Below are 25,047 nucleotides of genomic sequence, written 5' to 3'. Positions count from 1 at the left end.
ATAATTAAACCCTGTGAACATGTATTAATAATTGCACAACAGACACCCAAATTATTCATCTCTGAGTGAGCCTGCTTCTTCCGAAATGGACCCAAGTGCTTTCCTAGTGTCAGGCTCATTAATGGCACTCTATATAAATAAACAACAGCAGTTTTGCATTTAAACATCGTGTTATTTTTTACAATTCTAATATTACTTTTATTGTAGTGAAAAATACTACAGTCTGTATATTTTTTATAAAGCTTTAGGACATTTTATATTTTTTTATAGCTACTGCATGCCCAGTATTGAAAACAGAAGGACATCAATTTAGCTACCAAGAAAACCTTGATGTTTCAGGTGAGTTTTCCTTAAGCAAAAATAAATAAATAGATGAGTATGTCCTAAATTATGTAAGAACACAGCAAAGAGAGCATTTAATTCTTAGAAATATGTTTTCATTAAAGGAAAACATTTTATTTTTGAGAGTCCGGCTAAGTCATTTACATTCATCTTTTATTTTTCCATTCATGCTTGTTATAATTAGCACGGAGTTAGCATTCATTTCTGACAAGCAGCACTTTTATTTTCATTCATTCAGATGGCAAAAGGAAACAGCGAGTGAATTCCTCAGAGGTTGCCAAGTCAAGTGCTAGGGGAATTTCACGCTAATATTCCTTCTACAGAGAAAATGAGATCTGGACATTTCTGTGACCAAAACCGTGGGATTTGAAATAGCCTGTCAGTTGTTAGTCTAGCAAAACAGACAAGCTTATGGCACAAATCGATAATTTTCTCCAGCCTTGTTAAATTGCATTAAATGAACAATAAATGATTCCACTCTATCATATTTTTCAGGTTTTGATTTAACCCAAAGCTTTTCTTTGAGGCAGACTTCATGTGGAGTTGGAAAGCCTTGTTTTAAGTTGGGGAATGCACCTCTTATCAGAGACTCTCAGTAAGTAATACATTATCATTGTATAACCATGTAGAATCCCTAAACATTTCCCTATATCCTACTTGGCTTGTATTTCTAAATTTCTTTATTTTCCACCAATCTCTTCATTTGTGTACCTCTGCATGAATTTCCACTTTCTCTTTTCCTGCAATGATGAACTGTGTGTTTCTGTGGATTTTACTTATTGTTTCAGCCCTGTAAGCTTAAGAAAGAAAGAAAGAAAGAAAGAAAGAAAGAAAGAAAGAAAGAGAAAGAAAGAAAGAAAGATGTTTTGGGGGGAACTTTAGGTAGTCGTATAAGCTTCTTCGTGTCTTATTCCCAATGACATCAACATTAAATGGTGATGGAAATAAAATGGATTTATATGCTAATTATCCAGAATATCCTAAAAGATATGTAGAATGCTTCCATGTGAATGACCATTGAAATGGGGAGTTTTCAGTATTCTCTCTTCCTCAGTACTCTTCAGGTTGTTTTTGATCTCTCTGCTGCCCATCCTTTGCCTGACCTCAGTTCAGCTCAGTTGTACTTTGTGAGAATGGACAGTTCAAAAGGCCGTTTGTTTTCCAAGCAATATTTCCTTGCACTGTTAAAGTTTTATAAACCTGCTTTCTTCTCTCTTTTTGAACCCTGTTTTAGAGTTTGTGGATTCTGGTGGTGAGCATGTTCCCATAATGTGTGCTTGCACATCCTTTTTAATCGCTGCCACAGCAATTTAATCAGGCTAGATTGTAACAAAAGAAGGCTAGGCATGTAGACATCTGCCACTAGAACATCTTTATCTCCATTGCCCAGGTCCTGTGTGTTCAGTAAATCTCTTTTGTTGCCTTCTTCACTTCCTGCACTGTGTCAGATTTTGTGGCTTTAGACACAGCAACATAGTCAGATGCAACATGACTTGTATGATCACGTCTTCTTCTCTTAGTATATGTAAATAGACTCTGGGTATACGCTGTGAGTAGCAGAACATTGATCTCCTCGCCACAGGAAGCGAAAGAGTATCTGATTAAGCTGACTTGTAAGTGTCAAGTAGCTTGGCAGATATCCCCTTACATTTCACTCATTCAGCTATAGCATGAGTGAGTTGTAAACTATGCTGTGCCACTTCTGATGAGGGATGCCATTTTATTTTTCAATGAGGCTTGCAGCTTTCAACGTAGTTGTAAATATGGTGCTTTCCCAAGCAGAATATAGAAGGAAGTTACAGTAGTTTCTTTAGTATACCTGTTTCGTTACGTATTGTTGCCCGCCACGTCCAAGCAGTGTAAGGTTGTTAATTTGAGGGGGGATAGCCCATATACTTGACCCCCTAAAAGGGGACAAAGCCTCAAATTGATGTTTAAAGGAAAATATTTTTTCATTATACAGTGTGGTACATCCAATGTGTTTCAGTGTCTTCTTGCCTTCTCCTGCGATGCTAAGAGGAAGGACGCTGTTAAACATTTCAAGGCTATAATTTTAAATATGCCTACTAGGGACTTCTGAGCAATCATCCACAGGCTTGCACTGTAATAGTACTAGATATTTGTCAGAGATATTATTCCTCTGAAAACCAGAGAATCACAGGTGGGCAGAGGGCTGTTGTGCTCACATCCAACTTGCATGCTTCTCGCAAGTGAACTGGTCAGGCACTATGAAAACAGGATTCTGGACTAAATGGCCCATTGAGCTGATCCAGCAGGCTCATCTTATGTTCTTGGAAAATAAAATACTAATTTTACAACTGCTGCTCAGATTTTGATTTCTCTGTGACCACCCAACTGAAATAGTAACGAAAGGGCGGGAGCTGTATCAGAGACAAATAAATGGGAAATGGACCAATGAAAAGAGGAGACAGGAAATGGCACCCTCACTGAAATTTTAAGATCTAGAGGTGTCTCCTAGATTGTCAAAGCAGAACAAAAAAAAATTTAGGCATTAAGTGTGTTTTCTATAGGCTGAATGATTGGTTACATTTTGTTGGTTGGATTATCTATATTGTTGTATTAATGTTGTTGCTGAGAGGGCCGTATTCTTTTTGTTTCGTTATAATAGCAAAGTGCTCACCAACAATAAATAATTCCAATTCTGATCCTACATTCTTCTTCTTTATTTGAATAGATGTAAAAGTCTCAGGGTTGTTGTTTTTTTGTCGGTAACTGTTTTTTTGTCGGTAACTCTAGCAGAACAGGGAGAGACTATGGACATTTCCAACAAGGCTCTTTTTCCGCAACAGAAAATTCCCTCTTTTATGAGGGACTGGCATTCTTATGGATTTTCCCCTCAATAAAATAGTGAATGAGAAGAGTTCATGTGTCCAAGAATGTTTGTGGTGTACAGTTCATTAGGATGCTGCTTAGCATATGTATTATGTGCAGGAGACAACTTTTTATGGATGCAGCTCTTACATGAGTTGAAACAAAAACTGGGTGCCCATTGTGGCTAGAATCTAGGCAGCTAATGTAGGCCTAATGATTTGCAAACAGACTCTTACTTTCCCCCCTCAATGCCATATGAAAAAAAAATTATGAACCTCTCTTGTGTTTCAAAATCTGTTTACCATGTGGAATGAAGGAACAGCTGCTTGAGAAGCACATAGCTCCATGGTGTACATGGAACCAGCAGCATATTCTTGTTATTTACTGCTTTAATAAGTATGTTTTTGTATTTCCCTATTTGATGAAAAGTTCTGAAACAGAAGTTTTCCTAAAAGCACTGCTTTAATGTCAGGTTGCCATGTAAGATTCTAATAGGCCTAAAATTGTTCTAGTTAGATATTCAAGTTATAATCAATCATATTCTGCTTAGACCATTTATCTGCATTCTGCTGTGTCCCACAAAAAAATATCACACTGTTGTAGGACCTTAGGCTAAAATACAACAGCCATGTAACCTGTTTTACACCAGGAAGGCCTCTATCTGAAGTGCTGTTCTGGAGAAAATCTAGTTTGCCTCACATATCTGAAAAAAGATCCCTCCCTCATGAGGATCAGTGGAATGCTTCTCTCCCTCCCCACATCATTGGGGAAGGGCATATATGCCAACATTTTCAGATGAAAATAGGGGCTTTCCATTCTACCTCAGCATCACTTCTGGGAAGTGCCTGCCCAGGATCACTTCCAGATGCCGCCTTCTCTTCAGGCCTGACCTGGCTCATTTTCTCCTTCTTGTTTTTATTCAGCATGGCCAGCTGAATGGGCAGCTAGGGGCCCACCAGGCTGGAGAGGCACAGCCTCCTATGGCAAGGACAGTGGCGGCGGCAGTCCTGTTGCCTTGCTCCCCTTCCTTATCCTCCTCCTGCTTCCTGCACTTGCTGCTGCTACTCCATCGGCTGGCCAGTGTGTCTTGTTGCAATAGCTAAAGTGAAATCAAACATGTGGCTTTGTATTTAAGGCTCAGACTCAACCTCTGACTGTACAGTGGTACCTCGGGTTAGAGACGCTTCAGGTTACAGACTCCACTAACCCAGAAATAGTACCTCAGGTTAAGAACTTTGCTTCAGGATGAGAACAGAAATTGGACGGTGGCGGCGCGGCGACAGTGGGAGGCCCCCATTAGCTAAAGTGGTGTCCCATGTTAAGAACAGTTTCAGGTTAAGAACGGACCTTCAGAACGAATTAAGTTCTTAACCCGAGGTACCACTGTACTCAGTTTCTTGAGGGACTCACTAACCTCCATCTAGTCCAGTACACTGGGTGGGATTCACCTAGGGCTGCGATTGATGTCCAGAGGGAATTTCTGAAAGGCGGCACTTTGTCCTGGTTCTTAGGCAAGTCAATTGAAAAATCATGTTGTTTTTGAAATATGGAAGGTAAACGGCGTTTCCGTGTGCTGCTCTGGTTCGCCAGAAGCGGCTTAGTTATGCTGGCCACGTGACCCGGAAGCTGTACACCAGCTCCCTTGGCCAATAAAGCGAGATGAGCGCCACAACCCCAGAGTCGGCCACGACTGGACCTAATGGTCAGGGGTCTCTTTACCTTTAACCCTTGATTCACCTAACTAGCCCCATCATCTGAATCCCTGCAAAGGACTGTTTCTTGTGCAACAGGGCTTTCCTCTCCCCCTATGTGTGCCCCCACCTCCCACAATTGGCTCGGGGTTGGGAGAACCCCCAGAACAGAACACGGTGGGAGGAGAGGGGAAATCGTTCTGATTGGCAAGCTGCAACACTTGCGCAGATGGAACAACTGGAAGAGGGTGGTGTTGAATTCCACCCACTGTTAGTAGTAATGGTCATGCCTTGGGAAGCTTAAAAGCAGCAGGGCATAGGGGCAACAGCACCCCCCCCCCCGATACAGCAAGTTATATTTCTATTTTAACAATAGTAATGACTTAACAGCAATTTGCAAATATACATAGGAAATTTGTACCCTTTGTTTTGGTGTGGGTGGGACAATGCGTTTCCTCTTTTTTTCATCATGTGCCCGTTTCCATCCTGGCCTTCAGGCCCTAAATGTTGATGTGAGCATGCACAGCTGTCATCAGGGCCAAAGTCCCCAGAGCAGCATTCCCAGAAGTCCTCCATGCTATCTCACACGTCTGCACATTTGAGTAGCAAGCCCCATAGAGAGGACATTTTATAGGTACAGTCTGCAGGGCTCTATCATGCTTCCACTGTGGTGTGACTGAGTATGAAATGGCCTTTAAAAGCCCTCACCATTTTGGAATAGATCCATTTTAGGCTTCACTGATAGGCTTTATGAAGCCTTTCTCACCTTAAGGGTACAGAATGAGACATGTCAGGCGTTGCCAAATGAAGTAGCAAAATCCCATGTTATTGCTGCTGTTTTTTAACTGTTCAGAAGCAGCCTTGGATTTGTAAGAAAATGGGTATGGGATTTCAAATAAATATCTGCAACTTACCAGGGGTGTGAAAGTTGTCACTTTTTCTAGCAAAGGCAGTCAAGCACTTAGCTATTCCAACCATCCTGAACTTCATTAAGGCTTGGTCAATTAGTAAAGCTTCCTGTCTCTGTGGCACTTCTCTGTGGTTAGCTCTTTGCAAGTTTTATCATTCTGCCACAAAGTATTTTTCACGGTTGAAGGAGACAAATTTATGAACACCTCTTTAGAAGCAAGTTTCTTTAATTTTGTATAAACAAAAATGGTTTTGTGCTCTACTTTATCCACTCAGGATGTCTGGGCTCTAAAATGGCACAGGACATAAACGTAATAGGGTTGGCATTTTAACAGTTCTTATCCTCTGCTGAATGTTCGCCACGTTATAAAATCATTTTACAATTTGGAGGGAGTCAAATGCCATTCAGCACGAATGAAAGTCTCTCCTCTTATCTGGAGAGAGAATGAAGACTAGAATAGGAGAGCTGTATCTTGAATCAAGGGTGTTGACAGTGTGCAGATGCGTTTGTGTCATCTTTGTCTGCTCTCATTCATCTGAGTTGATAATCACAATTGCCCGTCTTTTGAATCCTGATTAATTTTATTCCGTTAACGATTTGAGTAAATAAGTAATTGGAATTAATGAAAGATTCAAACAGGGACATTTTGAAGTCTGTATAACTGGGTGAGAGATTTCTGCTTTTATACCTGCCAATCATAGACTCTCTGCTGCTTTCTGAATTTTTTATAGGCTTAGCACACTGAAGTCTTATTGCGTCTGTTAAGAATTTAGAGCACTCAGCACATGATCTGACACTTTTTGTTTGAACTACAGGAGTCTTGCAGACTTAATCTCACAGTGTCAAGGCAATGGAATTACCTTACAAATGAATACATGACAGTTCCATGGACTCCTACAGCCCCTGATTTACTGTGGAAGGGCTATATTTTCTTACATCTGTTTGTTGTAATTCTTGCCCCTATTTGCCTTTGTGGGAGTTACTAAGAAGGGGGGTCTTTTCAAAAGGTTCCCTTTTTTTTAGTACGTAAGTGTGAACGTCAGCCTACTCTCAAAAGTCTCCAAGTTAAATGTCCAAATTGTGAGTAGAGCACATCTTGACTTGAGTGCCCATGCATGTAAATGAAAATTATCTTATACATATCCTTCATGTATGTGCCCAGTCCTTAAGGTCTTAATTAGAGGCTCTTCTCCAGTTTATTCAGTCTAATGACTAGAGAAAGTGCCTTCTCGGTGGTAGCACCACAGTTATAAAATGCTTTCCCCAGATGGGCTTGCCTGGCACTTGTGTTAGGATCTCTCTGGCACCAGGTGAAGATTGCGCTGAGCTTTTTCACTATATGAGGTTTAGTACATTTTAGTTCTTAGAATTATTGTGCTTCCTCCTTTGCGGGATTTTAGTGTTATTTTTTATCATATATTGTTGCTCATATGCTGCTTTGTAATTTATTTATTTTTGCATGCCCAGGTGTGGGCACCCCGCTGCCCTGACCCAGAGAAGAACCAGTCAAGACACATACTTATTTTGCCTCAAATAAGGCCATGATTTATTGATTACAGGTGTAAGAGGTTTAGCAAAGGCATTGGGTATAACCTGCAACAACCAGCCTGCCTGCAGGATATATCTTTTTTCTTGGGGATGACCCTGAGAGGAGGTCCTATGACTTACATCAAATAGGTACGTTCCTGCAGGGATCACTTTCTTGAGGAGTGCTACGGCCCTAGCCCCCAACTGGGCATCTGGACAGAAACACCTTCTCCGGGATTCCTTTAATGGGATGCCCTTTTCCCTTAGAGGGGCAGGCAGAGGTTTACCACCTCCCCTCCAGCCATGACTAAGGCTTACCCAATGCCTAAACTGCCAAACGTTGTGACATTTGCTCAGGGGCGCCGACTTATAAAAAATATTGGGGGGGGGGCATACCGACTTATAAAAAATATTGGGGGGGCCCAAGACCTCCAAACCGCTGCTGCTGGGGGAACGAAAGGGGCGAGCCCCGGGCTGCCCCGACCTTAAGTGAACCTGTGAGGGCCCGCCCTTTGCGGCAGCCGATTGGCTGCCGCCGTGGGCGGTGAATATTAATGATGTATCATTTTTGTGCTTCATGCTGTGGCCACAGACATGTGATCTGATGGTGAATTTGGGGTGACCCAATGCAAAGATCCTGAGGATCCCTGTGGATCCATGTTTTGTAACCACATTTTTGCACCATTGCAGCCCCAGGCAACAGTGGGTGTGTGATTTTTGGGGGGCAGGCTGTAGCCGTGGACATGCTATGTGATCTGATGGTGAATTTGGGGTGACCCAATGCAAAGATCCTGAGGATCCATGTGGATCCATGCTTTTTAACCACATTTTTGCACCACTGCAGCCCCAGGCAACAGTGGGTGTGTGATTTTGGGGGGGCAGGCTGTAGCCATGGACATGCTATGTGATCTGTTGGTGAATTTGGGGTAACCCAATGCAAAGATCCTGAGGATCCATGTGGATCCATGCTTTTTAACCACATTTTAAGTGGGGAGGGAAGGAAAAACACAGAATGGACAAGGAGCACGAGAGGGGTGTGCAGAGAAGCAGCTGGCTAAGAATGCAGGGGAGGGGTATAACGGGAGGGAGGAAAGGAAGGCAAAAGTTTTCCCTCACCTACCCACCCAAGCCAGCCAGCTCGCACGCGCTCTCTCTCTCTCTCCCTCCCTCCTGCATGTTTTCAGCAGCACTCTGCTTTCCCCTCTCCTTGCCTGGAGGGGAGGGGCTTTCCCTGCTCTTTGTTCCGTTTGAGCAAACACAGCAAGGAAACAGAGGAGGGTGGGCAGTAAGACCCTGAGGCAGAATGCAGGAAAGCAGCCGCTTCCTCTTTTCAGGTTTCCCTTCTCCGACACGCGGTTTGATTTTTGCCTGATTTTTCGGCTCCAGGGACCACACATTCGCTCTATAACACGCTCTATAACACGCGTGTTATAGAGGGGAAAATACGGTAATAATTTTCTTAAATTATTGGGGGGGCAGAGCCCCCCCAAATGAATTTTTGAGGGGGCTCGGGCCCCCTCAGGCCCCATGGAGTCGGCGCCTATGCATTTGCTTTGAGGTATGCGAAAACCCCACTCAGGGCCAATTGGTCTGAAAGAAAAAATTCTCCCTGGCTCTGAATACAGAGACCAACTTTGTCTATAGCAAACTCTATTTTTTTATATATATATAATTTTTTTATTAGGGTTTTTTTCATACAAATACATATAGAACAAACAACATTCGTTTTTTATAACATCTTTTCATTCTGCTATGGACTCCCTCACGCCTTCTGCTTCCACTTACATCATTAAAAATAAAACTTTTCCAAGCAAATTATCGTTTTGTTTGTAAACCTAGATCCAATAAATTTAGTTAATCTCATATATAAAATATAATTTAATGGTAGACAGTTGTTTCTACTCTGGCATCTTTGTTAACATTCCGCCAAATTATAATACTTTTGTAAATAAGTCTTAAATTTCTTCCAGTCTATAGCAAACTCTAGTACATAACAGAAACACTGATGGTTGCAGAAAGTAAAATACATAAAGAAGGTGGGAGAGAGATATGGCAAAGAATTGCATGCAGAGGAAGAGGGAAGCCCAAGGAGTGGAACCAAGTGAATGATGAAGGCCCAGCCAGGTCCATTCCGCAACAAGCGCCCATCTTAAAGATTGCCTACAATTGATTGATTCAGCAAGCAGTCTGAATTCACACTCCCTGGCCAGTGGAGAAGCTGTTTTGGCTCCCTGCCAGCCGGGAATCCCCTGCATGCTGTTCCCCATTGGGAAGCACTGAGTGATGCAGCGCTGGCCTGCAACACCTTGGACTAGCTAAGTGGGTATGCAGATTTTTTCAGAGCCAGTGTGGTGTAGTGGTTCAGAGTGGTAGACTCGTAATCTGGGGAACCGGGTTCGAGTCTCCACTCCTCCACATGCAGCTGCTGGGTGACCTTGGGCCAGTCACACTTCTCTGAAGTCTCTCAGCCCCACTCATCTCACAGAGTGTTTGTTGTGGGGGAGAAAGGGAAAGGAGAATGTTAGCCGCTTTGAGACTCCTTAAAAGGAGTGAAAGGCGGGATATCAAATCCAAATTTTACATATCTAACCCTGTTATTTAATTTAGCCCCCAGCCCACACGATGCCACATAATTGGTTCCAGAGTGGTAGCTTGAAGAAAGAGCAGAATGTCCTCTGTGGGGAGAAAAGAGACGAGCATATTAGATTAAAATGGGGGCTTGAATTGAGGAGGGAGATACTAGAGGCCCCTTCAGATGTCACCACTTTACTTTCCAGGTTGAGCTCTAGTAGAAAACATGATTCCGGATGTTTGACACAGAACTTAGCTGTGAACGGTGTTAATTGACTGGTGCCTGTGATATTTATCTATTTATTTCATGTACGGGCTGCCTTTCTGCTAAGGTATCCAATGAGGTATAAAGTTTAAAAATATCAAACAAATAAATGTTATAAGATGAAAAGTTGGTCCCAGCAGAATGTAGTGGTAGAAGGAGGGCAAAGTCCATGTTGTCTTTGCTTGCCTTCTTTTGCTCTCTAATTCCAAGAGGCCCTAACTTGCAAAACAGTTTTGCATTTTTTTATATAAGGAAAATCTCTTTAAAAAAACACAAATGGATTTCTCTGTGTGGTGTGCAGTTTTTATTATTGCTTTTCTTAAGTGGAGAACGGGGAAGGAGCATAACCTAAACGTTGGAATTCCCGTTACTCAAGGCTGAGAGACAAGGGGCTGTTGCACCAGAAGCAAAGGGCCTGCTGAGTGTTTTCCTTTATATTATGCTTGCCTGCATCCTTTGGCTATTTGGGCCAACTGCTGCAGCCCTTATGTTCCCGAGCATCCTCTGAACAAAGTATAAATCTATTAAGCAGTTGCGGGGGACACACATTCTGTCTGGTATTATACTTTCTGTGGTACTGAATTGTGGAAATCCAGCTGCCAGTTGAGATAAACAATTCAAAGTAGCCAAAAGTTCAACTGAGGAATCATGAGCCCTTAGAAGATCTTTTCAAAATTATTTTAAAGATGTGACTAACTTGCGCGACGAGTGCAGCTGATGCGTTCCACACTGATTTCAGCTTTTCACCTCAGGCAGCAGATCTCCCACAAAGTGGTGTCAACAAGGGCCGGAGCCAGTTTTCAGATAACCCTTGGCATGGTCTAGCCGATAGCCCCTGCTGCCAGTGCCCCTGCCCCACCCAATGGACCCCATCTTCTGCTTTGCAGTGGTAGGTTGAGCATCCCCCCCCCACGGCCACCACCCCATTCCTATTGCTCTCACTACTGTCTCCCCTTCACTGTTGGTGTTATTCATGGTGTGGAAGTCTTCTTTACAGCTGCATTCTCTCATGGACAACATTCCTGTGGGCCACATACAATGGTGGGCAGGGCCAGAGGTGAAATAGGTGGATCAACAGGTGTACCTGTTCCTTTTGTACAGTAGGCTTCATTCTAGCCATGCAAAAGTCGGAGATTTCTGAATGCGGAACTCTTCCCCCATTCCTCATCCTCTCTCCTGGCATAAAGAAGCAGCACAGTTCAACTGTACATACAAATCAGCTGAAAGCACTTGAAGGATGCCTTTCAGCACGGCTAGAGAGGAAACATTTGGTCCTCTGGCCTGAAGTTCCGAACCCCTGTTCTAGGTGCTGCTACGGGAAGAGGTAACATGCAACAGGCACTCTCCCGCACATCGGTTGGTTATGTAAGGCACTGCTACTCTTCTGCCGTGCCTAAAACAGCTCATGCGTCTGTTGAGCGAGCCAGAATTCTCCTGCGTTTGTATACAAAAATGTATTTGCGTTCGATATAAGACTGTTTGTACGTCTGGCAGCGTTGGCCTCAGTTTGCACTTGCGATGGGATCCAGAGAATCATGCATAAGGTGTGCACGTTTCCTACTTTACAGAGGATAGTCCTCTAATTGAAGGGCTGGCCTGGCCAAGTCTGGTTTGTGTTGGAAGTGCAAACAGCAGGGATCATTCCGTTTGCAACCTAAGGGTCAATTGTGATGCTGTTGTTAACAGTTAAAACCAACTAGCCTGGAGTGGGATGGGTGGAGTTGTTAGTTAGCAGTCAGGTGGAGTGATATGGTGTTTGCTGAGACAGCACGTGCCCTGATTGGCTGTGTAGTTCTGATGGACTCTTTCCTCTCTCTGTTGAGTGTCTCTTTGCTATGTACAAGGCCTGAAGGAAGGAAGACAAAACCTATTGCCTTCTCTTCAAATTATACACTTTTTTGTTCAGTTTTGCATACTGAAGTATTATCAGGATTCTTTTCTCTCAGGACTCTACCTGCATTGTTTAAGTGACTTTGCTAATGGTTTTAAGGTTATTTATTTATATAAAATTTATACATTGCTTGGTTATTTACAAAGCAACTCAAAAGCGATTTACTGTGGTTTATTTTTATTTTATTTTTTTAAAAAAACCCCTATAACCATTGAAAGCAGGAGCCTTGGCACAGCCTATCAAAGGCTTGAACCCAAAGAGCACACTGAGCAGGCAAACTGGTTATGTGTTTTCAGTTTCCCCTATTATGATGAGCTGTATTGCATTTTTATTAAAATCATACCAATTCTTTTTAAATGGGTATATATGCACATACAGACATTTTGTGCAAATCTGTGTCCTCATTTATTTATTTTTTCAGGAGGTGGTGCATCCATCCTAACCATGCAGGTGTGTGTGTGTGTGTGTGTGTAATCAGAAGCTTGCTGCCCAACTTGATGAGGCACTTTGGGAGTTTCAAAATCTATTTGTGTATGCAGTGTGGGGAGCTCTTGTTAGAAAATAGTTTGCAATTGCATGCTGCATTCATTTCATATGCTTATGTGCGCCTAAAGAGTCTCCCTGGAGTCTGGTATTTGAGAACAGAGAGGCCATTCTTTTATGTTCACTGGCCAGCATGATTGTATCACTCATAAAAGGATGTGTACAGATAGATGGAGACGCATTAGTAAGCAACAGCACACATTTTAGCTTAACTGGTATTGTACCAAGTTTGACTGAAACCCAAGAAAAAAATCCCCTTGTGATTCAAGAAACCGATTTCAGGGAAGGAAGATCATGGCTCATAACGGTGTTACTGTTACATTCTTTGATGAAATAATTAGCAAAGTGAAATTAAATACACTGGCTCAGTTAAGACTCTATTAATAGTCCATATATATATATCTCATTTTTGGCCAGGTTTATCACAAAAATCCTTCCATCTGGCTTGTATTGAACAATGACATAGAGACAACTGTATTGGATCAAAGCCATGGTTCACCCTGCTAGTAATGACTCACTGGACAGTGGCCAGGGAATGCTACATTTCCTCTGAAAGACTCCTCTAGTTCATAATAGCAGAGACACAATCACAGGAGATACTCTGAGCATCTTACCTATTAGCTGCTGTTGCTCCCATCTTCCAGGAATTCTCATACATCTTTCAAAGCTTTGTATAACATAGTAATGAGGATCGTTATATCTGGATAATGTTTGTGTTGGCTGTTTATCATGCAGTCTCTTACTTGTACTATCATGATAAGCTTGTGCTGCTTGCACCACATGGTGTGTATTGTCACAATTACCCCCAGAATTCTTCTTCTAAGACCTTCATGTAATCCTCCTTTAAATAGGAGCAAAGGATAGTATTGCATTATTCACAGTTGTTTAACATGACGTGCATGAGCAGGGACGAGATGCAGCAAGATTTTGGGTCCTTCCCTCCTCCCTCTTCTCTCCTGTCCTGTGTTGACAAGAGGATTTCAGAAGCTTCTGCTTTTAGTCAACCACAGTTCGCTGTGTCACCTGGACCCAGAGTTGTGAGTAATATTAATTGTGGTTGGTTTCAGCAAGCCAATTTCAGAAACCTCAGTTTGAAGTTGGCTTGTTTGAAACTGACCATAGTTGATGTCAATTACAATTGCAGATCTAGATGACATGACAAACTGTGGTTAACTAAAAGCAGAAGCGAACAGCCACCTCTTGGCTGCAATGAAGGAGAAGAAGGGAGCTGGGAGTATGTGAACCCATGTCTTGTTCCTGCTCATAAATATCTGGTAAAACATGTTTTAGAGTGACTTGTGAACTTGGCTACTGAGGCCAGTTGCCATCCGAATTGCCCAGTCTGCCTGCTTGCTTGTTTCCGTCCTCCTTACTGGGGAAGATGGGCCTGCCTGTTTGTTAGAATTTGCTTCTATTGCTCTTCCTGTCAGCCAACCTTTTTGGTTGTTTTCTTCCCCTTTCCTCTCAGGTCAGGAGGGCAACAACTCTTGTGTTTTGCTCCCCCCCCCACCCCGCTCTTGGCCTGATTGCCTCCCTTCCAGAACCTACACACACACACACACACACACACACACACACACACACACACACACAGCGTGGCTGGGCATGCCAAATTGTGGTTGGGCATGCTTTCCACCAGGCCATGACAACCATTTTGTGACAAGGTCTCCCCCCCCCCATTCATCCACCCACCCCAGCAATTTTGTAGCAGTTCCTAAAGCATTCTCTTTTTTTATTTTTTAAAAAATCCAAATATACCCATGGGCTCAGAAAGGTTGATGACCTCTCTGTTATAACGCTGTTTTCAGGTGCATTCATGCATTCAGAGAGGAAATAAAAATGAATAAATAAATAAATAAGTTTAATAAATAAATAATAATAGTAACTCTAGCACCTGCTGTTTCTGATGTAAACTCACTTCCATTCTACCTGCCCATAACTGACCATTTATGAACTTTTTCCAGCTGCTTCCCTAGTTTGTTGTACATCTTTTAAGAAAGTAGGGCATGTATGTGGGAAGCACTGCATGAGAATAGGATCAATAGTCGTCGTGTAAGTGAGAAGTGCACCTTGAACTTGATTCCCCTGAGGTGAAATGGTTAATTTATTTCCCATGAAATAAGCTTTCGATGAACTGGGATGTAAAACTCACGGGATGGACTTTCTTCTGTTCAGGAAACCCAGGCCTGAGCGAAAACTTATCCTAACAGAATTACAGATACGTTCACCGCGGCCAATGTGCAGCCAACGTTAATTTTTTGGAGTGGCATTCACACCATGTTAGCCACAATCCGTATTGATCTTGTCGTTTCTTGACAAATACTGCTGTTTGACGTGGTCCCCACCCTCACGCCCCAACCTGCCTCTTCAATCTGACTGGGAAACTTCAGAATAATGTGAGCATTTGAGATACCCGGTGTGTATGTGTGTGTGCAGATGACAGCTTCATGAATAGTAGTTCCAGGGAGGGTCATGCATTTTGGGTGAAGACATCCCTGCTACCGCTCTGATGTGAGCAACACTGTGCAGATGCATGTTAAAAGGCAGAGGTGAGGAGCGTGCGTCTGCTGCGTTTTTAGGCAGCCCTCTATAGGGAAGTTTTTTTAAGTTTTCATGTTTTACTACATTTTTATATTTGCTTGACTTGAAGCTACCCAGTGTAGCTGGGGCCACTCAGACAGATGGGTGAGGTATAAATAAAACAACAACAATTGTTATTATTATTTGTTGTTGTTGTTTAGTTGTTTAGTTGTGTCTGACTCTTTGTGACCCCATGGACCAGAGCACGCCAGGCACTTCTGTCCTCCACTGCCTCCCGCAGTTTGATCAAACTCATGCTGGTAGCTTCAAGAACACCATCCAACCATCTCATCCTCTGTCGTCCCCTTCTCCTTGTGCCCTCCATCTTTCCCAACATCAGGGTCTTTTCCAGGGAGTCTTCTCTTCTCATGAGGTGGCCAAAGTATTGGAGCCTCAGCTTCACGATCTGTCCTTCCAGTGAGCACTCAGGGCTGATTTCCTTAAGAATGGATACGTTTGATCTTCTTGCAGTCCATGATTGCCATATTTCAAACAGTGGAAATTCGGACAGGAAAGTTGTTGAGCTGCTTTCCCCCCCCAATCCCCCCCAATGATGTTTTTGAGCTATTTTTATGGAAAATGCTGCCAGCTGCACTATTCAGGATATGTCCTGGAAATTCCAGATGTATGGCAACCCTATTATTATTATTATTATTATTATTATTATCATCATCATCATCATCCCTATTTTCATTGGAGAAATGTTGGAGGGTGTGCAGTGTATAGAATCATAGAGTTGCAAGGGACCAAGGATCACCTAGTTCAACTCCCTGCAATGCAATGAACCCACAACCCTCAGATTAAGTCTCATGCTTTACCAACTGAGCTAGCTCGTGTGTGTGTGTGTGTGTGTGTGTGTGTGTGTGAGAGAGAGAGAGAGAGAGAGAGAGAGAGAGAGAGAGAGAGAGAGAGAGAGCGCTATTGGAAGGAAGATAACTCTTCTTCACTCTGAAGTTGCAGTTGTATATTCTTGCCATGGGCTTTAAGTAACAGAAGTGTGTGTTCTCTCTCTCTCTCTCTCTCTCTCTCTCTCTCTCTCTCTCTCTCTCTCTCTCTCTGGTCAGTACTTGTCACAAGATTAGATCTGGGTGAGAAGGCTTTCAAAGCAGTTTTCTAGGTCATATAGGAAGCATCTAATCCATTCCAAACACCCTCTGAAGGATAATGGCACGCATGCTATCTGATTTCCCTAATTGTATTTCACTGGAAGAAAGGGTGGGGGAGGTTCCAGGTTTCTGAATCATGTGAAGTATTTTTAAAACTTCTTTAAATCTGGAGTCATGCCTGCAAGCTAAAAACCCATTAGCACACTGCAGAAGAGTTTTTTAAACGGCCCTGAGCCCCAGAGGCTACAGAGCTGAAGCTTATCACGTTAGTGAGGCTTAAAATGTGGAGCTGGGCTAGGTTACAGATTCTGAAGGCTAAACCAGTGAAGCTCATAACTCCTATTATTTTTGGTATAGAGCTCTGTTCATGCAGGATCGAGAGCTGTGAATAATCTGAAAACAACATTTGGAGCCTCACTCAGTATACAAACACTGAGCATAGTACAGCCTCTAGTTCGTAACTACTTTTTCTCTGTTGAGATATGAAATTATATTTTCTTTTTTTTTAATGGAATCATTTTAGACTTTCCTGCATGCACATTCCTTCAAATATGGTTCCCCTGCCTTTTAAAAGCGAATGAAGTTTTTTAGGTAATTTTTTTTCCAACAAGAAAGAAAGATTAGTGTTTTCCCTTTGGACGCAATATGATATTGCATCTAAATGATATGAGTATATAGCTCATCTGCTTATAATCTAAAACCTATTTTGATTGCAACCAAATTACCATTCAATCTACATAAATATTTCTCTTTTCTATTCAGATTTCCATTACAATTACACTCCAATTGCACCTGTTGTCCAATGTGATGATTCTGATACCCCTGTCTTGGAATAAGACAGTCACCTTTGCAAGCAGAGTGGTTGATGTCTCTTGTAGAACATGCTAAAATCAGTTTGCTATGAGGAAACAAAATACTCATTTTTCTAAACTTTATTTGAATACAGATGGGATATATGAAAATCAAGACCTGATGAGGATCATTGCAAATCAGTGGGGAATTGCCCAAATTGTAATAAAAATTTACTAGACTAATATAATATTTTATGTTAAACATTATTTTTTAAAAAAGTTACTTAGGTGGTGGTGATGATGATGATGATAACAACAAAATTAAAAATAAATTCCAAATGGCCATCAGTAAGTTCTCAAGACAGCAAATCAATGAAACACATGATGGATCTGTGAGGGCAGAAATGGTTTATAGCAAGTACCTTTGCTGAATTAGTTGGTTGAGTATTTGTCGGACTGTTGTTGGACTGTAATGTTTTCTACCTGCAGCTGTCCAAGTTTCTCTCTCCCACCCACCCCCACCGCCATATTTTTGCCAGGGCTTTTAGGAAACAAAATATTGTGTGGAAATCTGTAATGAACAGAACAAAATAACCTTTCATATCACCTAGGTATAAAAGACCAAGGTGACAATTCTGGGCATACCAGATCCAACTGCATCGACACTGATATGATGTGATATCATCAGCACAGTGTGCAAATTAGGCCACCATATTAGCTAACATATTATGGTTGGGTCTACAGCAGGCATGTTCAATAGGCAGATTGCTATCTACCGGTAGATCGCTAGGCGTCTGTGGTAGATCGCAGTAGATCGCGTGACGCTTGGTGATTCACCCCCTAAAAAAAGCTTTGGCTCCCCTAAAGAAAGCTCAACAACTTTGCCTGTCAATAACAATGGGTAGATCACAATCAGTATTTTTATAATTTGAGTAGATCACAGTCTCTTGGGAGTTGGACATGCCTTGTCTACAGTATCAACATTGGCTTTCAATTGAGTAGTGCTTCTCAATGAGTTATATGCTGCCCATGTGGGTAGGTTTCTATGGCTCTGTGTATTTTTCTGAATTTCCTCAGCAGGAGTCATATTGCATTCAATTGGAGCATTGGTGGTGTCAGAGCCACCCGTCTGGTCCCAGCTCACAAGAGACCCAAATCCGATCCAGTTTATTTACAAAAGTCTTTATTGAAGATCATTGCTCCATTTACATTCCATCTCTGTGACTCTACGTCTGTAACGTTAGACCGCTGAAGTACCCTCTGAATCCGTACCGCCTCTACACCAATTTAAGAGGCTTGTGCTGGACCACCTCTTCCTCTCCTTCCTTTTCCGCAGGGTCTTTCTGCCCCCCTGGGTTCCCCCTCGCCGGGACTCGCCCGAGGCTGAATCCTCTGACGCCTCTGCCCCCCTCCTTCTCGCTTTGGGGCCGGGCTCCTCCCCAGGGCTCTCCTCACTTCCGCGCGCCTCTACATTTGAACTTGGCGCGCGTACGTTGCTTCTGACCTTTCTCTCGACCGCTACACTGCTCCCGGTGCTGCTCTCCACCCCTTCCGGCTGAGCGTCCTGCTCCGATCTCCTTCCCCTGTCTCCTTCTTGCTCTGCTCCCTCTGACACACTGGTAACTCCACCCCCTTCACTCCGTTCCGGCTGAGAAGCCGGCTCCGGTGTCCAACTCCCACTGGGGCTTCTCCCTTCGCTCCCCTGCTCCTCACTGCTTCCCCCTTGGCCTCCCTTTGGTCTGACCAGGGGGGCCCCCTTTTGGGAGTCCTCTGACTCACTGGACAGACTCATGGACGACCTTTGGTCATCGTCATCCTCCTCCTCATCTCTCTGGGATTCTTCCCCCTCGCTCTCTGTCTCCTCCCCCATCTGCTCTTCTCTCCCTGAAACCCTGACATCCATCCCCCCCTCGAAGCCCCCCCTTCCCCCCTCCCGCTTGGCGGGTGCCGGTTGTGGAAACTGCGGCTCTTCGGGGGTAGGCTCAGGATACAGGTCGTCTACGTCAATGTTCTCTGCTGGCAGTTCTGTGTATGTGTGTTCGAACTCGGGTTCTTCACCCAAAGCCATCTCAGTCTCTTCTTCCATTGCTACTTCCTCTGGTGCTGCCCGCCAAGGCCCCATCATCCACCTCTTACGCCATTCCTCCTCTGGTTGCTCCTCCCACCAATCCGAAGGTAGTGTGTCCACTCCCGAACACAATCCCCTGGGCGGGCTCGATTCTGCTGTTCTTTCCTCGGAGGAAGAGAAACCCCTGAACGTGCTATCTGACAATGTGGGTGTGAAAAGCCAGTCATCAAAGTACTCAGCTGGCATGGGTCTATGTGGGAAAAGTGCATGGAACTCTTCCTTCAAAAGGGGTTCGTCTAACGCGTAGCCCGGCACCCAACTATTGGCAGTGGCTGGGGTGCCCTCTCTGGCGAGAAAGTATTCAACCCCCTCTTCCCCCCATCTCGAGTCCAGTATCTCTGTGACCTCGTTGAGGGGTTCGGCCCTAGGCGACCCCCCTCTCTTGGGTGACTGTTTGCGTGGGTCTGGTACTGTTTCTGACTCTTGAAACCTGTGCGGGGCCTTGTAGGGAGTGAGCACCGACCTATGAAAGACCGGGTGTACTCTGGAGCCTTCTGGAAGGGCCAGGCGAAATGCTACAGGATTGATCCTAGCCTCAACTTGGTATGGTCCTAGCTGCCTGTGTCCTAGCTTCTTCTTGGCTAACGATTTGGCTGGCATCGCTTGGGCCGCTAACCATACCCAGTCCCCCACCTGGATGTCTTCTCCCGCCCTTCTGTGTTTGTCCGCCTGCACCTTATAGGCTTGTTTGGCCAGCTCCAAATGTCTCCTCAGCTCCTCGTGCACCTCTTGCAACTCTGCTGCAAACTGGTCGGCCTCTTGCGGCACCCCCTCTCCTGGTGCTATAAGCCTCGGAAAGGTTCTGGGATGACGGCCATTGTTCGCGAAGAACGGCGTCACCCCCGTCGATGCGTGCTTCGTGTTGTTGTAGGCAAACTCAGCCATCGGCAGGTAGTCCACCCACGCTGCGGGTCGCTGATTGGCGTAACACCTCAGGTACTGCTGCATGATCGCGTTGACCCTCTCTGCTTGGCCGTTGGTCTGTGGATGTCTCGCCGACGCTAGGTCGATCTTGACGTGCAGGATACCCAGAAGCTTCTGCCAGAAGTTGGAAACAAATTGGCGCCCCCTGTCGGACAGGACGGACTGCGGTAGTCCATGCACTCTGAACACGTGGTCGATGAAGAGTTTGGCGGTCTGTTCTGCCGTCGCCACCTTGGCACAAGGAATGAAGTGCGCCATCTTGGTGAACAAGTCCACAACCACCAATACCGCCGTCTTGCCCCTGGAGCTGGGCAGGTCAGTAACAAAATCCAGGGCTACCCTCTCCCACGGCTGCTGCGGCGTCTCCAGCGGTTCCAGCAATCCCGCTGGCTTCTGGTGTACTGGTTTGGACCTCTGACAGGTGTCACATCTGGCGACGTAATCCGCCACCTCTCCCCGCATCTGGGGCCACCAAAAGTCCCTGGCCACTAATTCTATTGTCTTCTCCTTGCCGAAGTGGCCCGCACTGGGGGCGTCGTGCAATTGCTGCAGAACCTTTGCGCGAAGCTCGTCGTTTGGCACGTAGAGGGCACCCTTGCGAGTCAAGAGCCCGTCTCGCAACTGGAACTCATCGTCTCTCTGCGACCCGCTGCGCAGCTCCTCCATCTTGGATTGTGCAAATTGATCCGCTTGCAACGCGCGTCGCACCGCGTCCAGGTCGACTGCGATGGCTGCGCACGCCCACGCCTGCGGTGCGAAAATGTGCTTCGCTGCTATTGGTGCCGTCTCCTCAAGGTATTGCGGTTTCCTGGAGAGTGCGTCGGCTATAACATTGGAGTCCCCCGGGATGTATTCTATTTTGAAGTCGAAATCCGCAAAGAATTCTGCCCAGCGCATGTGTCTTTGGGTCTGCAGCTTCGCCGTTCGCCAATACTCTAAGTTCTTGTGATCCGTGCGCACCTGCACTGTGTGCTTGGCTCCTATGAGGAAGTGTCGCCACGCTTTGAAAGCTGCATGAATGGCCAACAGCTCCCTGTCCCATATGGTGTAGTTCTGCTCCGTCTTGCTGAGCTTCCGGGAGTAGAAGGCGCCCGGCCTCCAATTGCCTTGCGGATCCTCCTGCAGAAGGACAGCTCCAACCGCTCTGTCTGACGCGTCGGTTTCTACCCGCATGGGCCTGCCGGGATTCACGTGCAGTAGCTGTTCCTCCGAGGCGAAGAGGCTTTTAAGCTTCCGAAAAGAGCGCTCTGCCTGTTCCGTCCAAGCGAACTTCTTCTTCTTGGAACTGATGGTGTCCGTGATTGCTGCCGTCTCCTTTGCAAAACCTTTGATGAATTTGCGATAAAAATTGGCAAATCCGATGAATCTCTGGACTTCCTTCCGATTGCGTGGGCTCTTCCAGTCCAACACCGCTTGGACCTTGACTTTGTCCATGGCCAGCCCCTCGTCGGACAGCTTGTAGCCAAGGAAATCCACCTCCGTCACATCAAACTGGCATTTCTCCAACTTGGCGTACAGCCTGTGCTCCCGCAACCTCTGTAGGACCTCCTTTACATCCTTCTCGTGAGCTTCCGGCGATTCCGAGAAAATCAGGATGTCGTCGAGAAAACATACACACTTCTTGTAGAGGAGTCCCGCCAGCACGTGATGCATAAATGCTTGGAAAATGTGGCTGCCATTTTGGAGACCAAACGGCATAACTCTGTATTCATACGTGCCCAGAGGCGTGAACATGGCAGTCTTCCACTCATCGCCCTTCCGGATGCGGATGAGGTTGTACGCTCCACGCAAATCCAACTTGGTGAAGATCTTACCCTTCCTAATGGTCGCTAGGAGGTCGTCAATCTTGGGCATGGGGAAGGCCTTGGGCTTAGTCAGTCTGTTTATGAATCTATAGTCCACAACGAGTCTTTTTTGGGGCGTGTCTTTCTTCTTCACAAAGAAAACAGGACTGCCTCCCACTGCTTTGGATTCCCGGATGAACCCGCGCTTCAGATTATGCTCTATGAACTCTCTGAGCTCTTGCATCTCGTCCTCAGACATGGAATACAGCTTTGCAGTTGGCAGTTGCGCCCCCGGCACCAGGTCGATCACACAGTCGTAAGGCCTGTGAGGCGGCAACTGGTCAGCTTCTTTCTCGCAGAAAACCTCCAAGAATCCTTCGTACTTGTGAGGCACTGCCTGCACCATGCCCAGTTGCAGCTGCTGCTCAGCCCCCTCCTCCTGATTGGTTTGGATGCAATGCTGAGCACAATACGATGAGCAGAAGGTGATTTGCCGCTGGTACCACGCTACAGCGGGACTATGCCTCTCCAGCCAACTCATGCCCAACACAATGGGCGTGTCTGACAGGTGGGTGACATTGAAGCTAATGACTTCTCGATGATTTCCAATCTGCATCACCATGGGAGGCGTCTGCTGCACAACTTGCCCTCCCAGCAATTTCCTGCCGTCCACCGTGACCACGTTCAGAGGCGTCGTTGCAGGCAGGAGCGCTATGCTATGCTGCTTGACAAATTGTATTCCCACAAAATCCGCATTGCTCCCTGAATCAATCGTGATGGGAACTTCCAGGGAGTGTCCATTCGGCAGCTGAAGGGTTGCAGTGAGTTGCACTGCTGGCTTGGGTGGTAAAGGGTCTGTGCGTTGCAAGGGTGCTGGGGACTGTTCTACAGATCCGCCTGGCTGAGCCCCAGTAGCTCCGCTTCCAGCCAGGCACTGTCGTTTCCCTGAGGCTGCTCTCTTTGCACCACTTCCGCTGCCACTGTTGCTAGAGCTGCAGTGTGTTTTTGGAGCCTCTGGGGGCACTCTTTCGCCATATGGTGTGCACTGTCACAGATGTAACATTTCCTGGTCCCTCTAGGAGGCTTCGCCTTCACTGCACCGGAAACAGGGGCTCTGGATGGTGTCTGAGCCCTAGCACCACCAATTTCCATCGGCTCTTCTCCCTGCCTCCCCAAGGGCGAGGGGTGCGTCTGGCTGAAGTCCCTGGGGACAAAAGGGGGGGTTCTCGCTGGTGCACGCGCCTGGGGTCCCTCCCCCTCGTGCCACGGGCGTCCCTCATGTCGTATTCCGATTGCCAGAGCCCTCTGCACTACGTCTTCTAGGGTCTGGGGTCTATCTCCTCTGGCGATCTCATCCTTGACGGGGGGGCTAAGACCTTCCCAGAACAGATCTCTTACTGGTTTACTATCCTTCTCCCAGCCCAACTCAGTTAGTAACGCAAAGAATCTGGAATGATATTGACGTACAGTGGCCTTGCCTTGCCGCAGTCCGTGCATCTGCCTACGAGCAATATCCACATCCACAGATGACTGGAAACAAGCATCCATCGCTTTAATAAATTCATCAGAATTGCGGCGGGCAGGGCCATCTTCGCGCCACAAATTGCGCAACCAAGCTCTGGCCTCCCCATGCAAATGCGAAATTATGAACCCCACTTTTTCCTCCTCATCTTTAAAATCATGACGAAGCAAATGCAGTGCATACACGACGTCTGCCCTGAAATTAGGGTAGTTTTGCAGGTTGCCATCAAAGTGCGTAACTAGGGTGCCCCCCCCCCGCCGTCCAAGTGCAACTCCCTCCGATCTGGAACCCGGGACCCCTGCCCCGCTTGCATGCTCCCACCTTGTTCGCAGGTCCTGGCAAGCCTTCTCCAGTTCGTCATTCTTCTTCTGAGATGCAATGACTGCAGCTGTGAGGTCGGTAACCTGCTTCCTCAGCGTAAGCAGCTGTTCCTCCGTGCTCATGGCTGCTCCCGTTGGTGAGCTTTGCAAAAAAAATTTTTTGCGTTCTTGAGAGGGTACTTACTGTCAGAGCCACCCGTCTGGTCCCAGCTCACAAGAGACCCAAATCCGATCCAGTTTATTTACAAAAGTCTTTATTGAAGATCATTGCTCCATTTACATTCCATCTCTGTGACTCTACGTCTGTAACGTTAGACCGCTGAAGTACCCTCTAAATCCGTACCGCCTCTACACCAATTTAAGAGGCTTGTGCTGGACCACCTCTTCCTCTCCTTCCTTTTCCGCAGGGTCTTTCTGCCCCCCTGGGTTCCCCCTCGCCGGGACTCGCCCGAGGCTGAATCCTCTGACGCCTCTGCCCCCCTCCTTCTCGCTTTGGGGCCGGGCTCCTCCCCAGGGCTCTCCTCACTTCCGCGCGCCTCTACATTTGAACTTGGCGCGCGTACGTTGCTTCTGACCTTTCTCTCGACCGCTACACTGCTCCCGGTGCTGCTCTCCACCCCTTCCGGCTGAGCGTCCTGCTCCGATCTCCTTCCCCTGTCTCCTTCTTGCTCTGCTCCCTCTGACACACTGGTAACTCCACCCCCTTCACTCCGTTCCGGCTGAGAAGCCGGCTCCGGTGTCCAACTCCCACTGGGGCTTCTCCCTTCGCTCCCCTGCTCCTCACTGCTTCCCCCTTGGCCTCCCTTTGGTCTGACCAGGGGGGCCCCCTTTGGGGAGTCCTCTGACTCACTGGACAGACTCATGGACGACCTTTGGTCATCGTCATCCTCCTCCTCATCTCTCTGGGATTCTTCCCCCTCGCTCTCTGTTTCCTCCCCCATCTGCTCTTCTCTCCCTGAAACCCTGACAGGTGGTTTCATACATTTCTGGATTCAAAACACCTTCAGAGTCAATTTGTCACATCTGAGCCATCCATGCTGTTCGCTATTCCCGTAACATGTGATGTCCTGAAATTGATTGTGACATCCAAATATCCAGGTTAGGTCATTCAGCTTTTGAGTCTGTGATACATCTTGGTTTCGCCCTTGTTTTGAAGTTAGGGTGTTGCACAGAAGGAAAATTAGGAGCAGGGTGGATTTGCTGGAGGTGGCTCTCCGAGATTTGTGTTTACTGCACAAATTGAAATTGAAGGTTGGCACCAGGCTATGCAGCTTATCTGGAAGTAAACCCCAAGGACTGCTAGAGCACGAAGTTCTCCCT

General features: G+C 45.9%; 1 protein-coding gene across 7 annotated transcripts in view; it reads left to right on the top strand.

The window, feature by feature from the left end:
- Positions 1-25,047, top strand: part of COL19A1 (collagen type XIX alpha 1 chain) — a gene marked incomplete at its 3' end in the record, with an annotated part of 191,241 nt that overhangs the window by 21,610 nt on the left and 144,584 nt on the right. For all 7 annotated transcript variants that reach the window (XM_081906050.1, XM_081906051.1, XM_081906052.1 and 4 more), the window contains exons 3-4: positions 271-339; positions 838-937. In XM_081906050.1, coding sequence (XP_081762176.1) covers positions 271-339; positions 838-937 — 169 coding nt within the window. The remainder of the gene's footprint in view (positions 1-270; positions 340-837; positions 938-25,047) is intronic.

The sequence above is a fragment of the Podarcis melisellensis genome (genome assembly GCF_964234715.1).
Source record: "Podarcis melisellensis genome assembly, chromosome: 3".
Classification (NCBI taxonomy): Eukaryota; Metazoa; Chordata; class Lepidosauria; order Squamata; family Lacertidae; genus Podarcis; species Podarcis melisellensis.
This window is presented reverse-complemented; position numbering and strand designations above follow the sequence as displayed.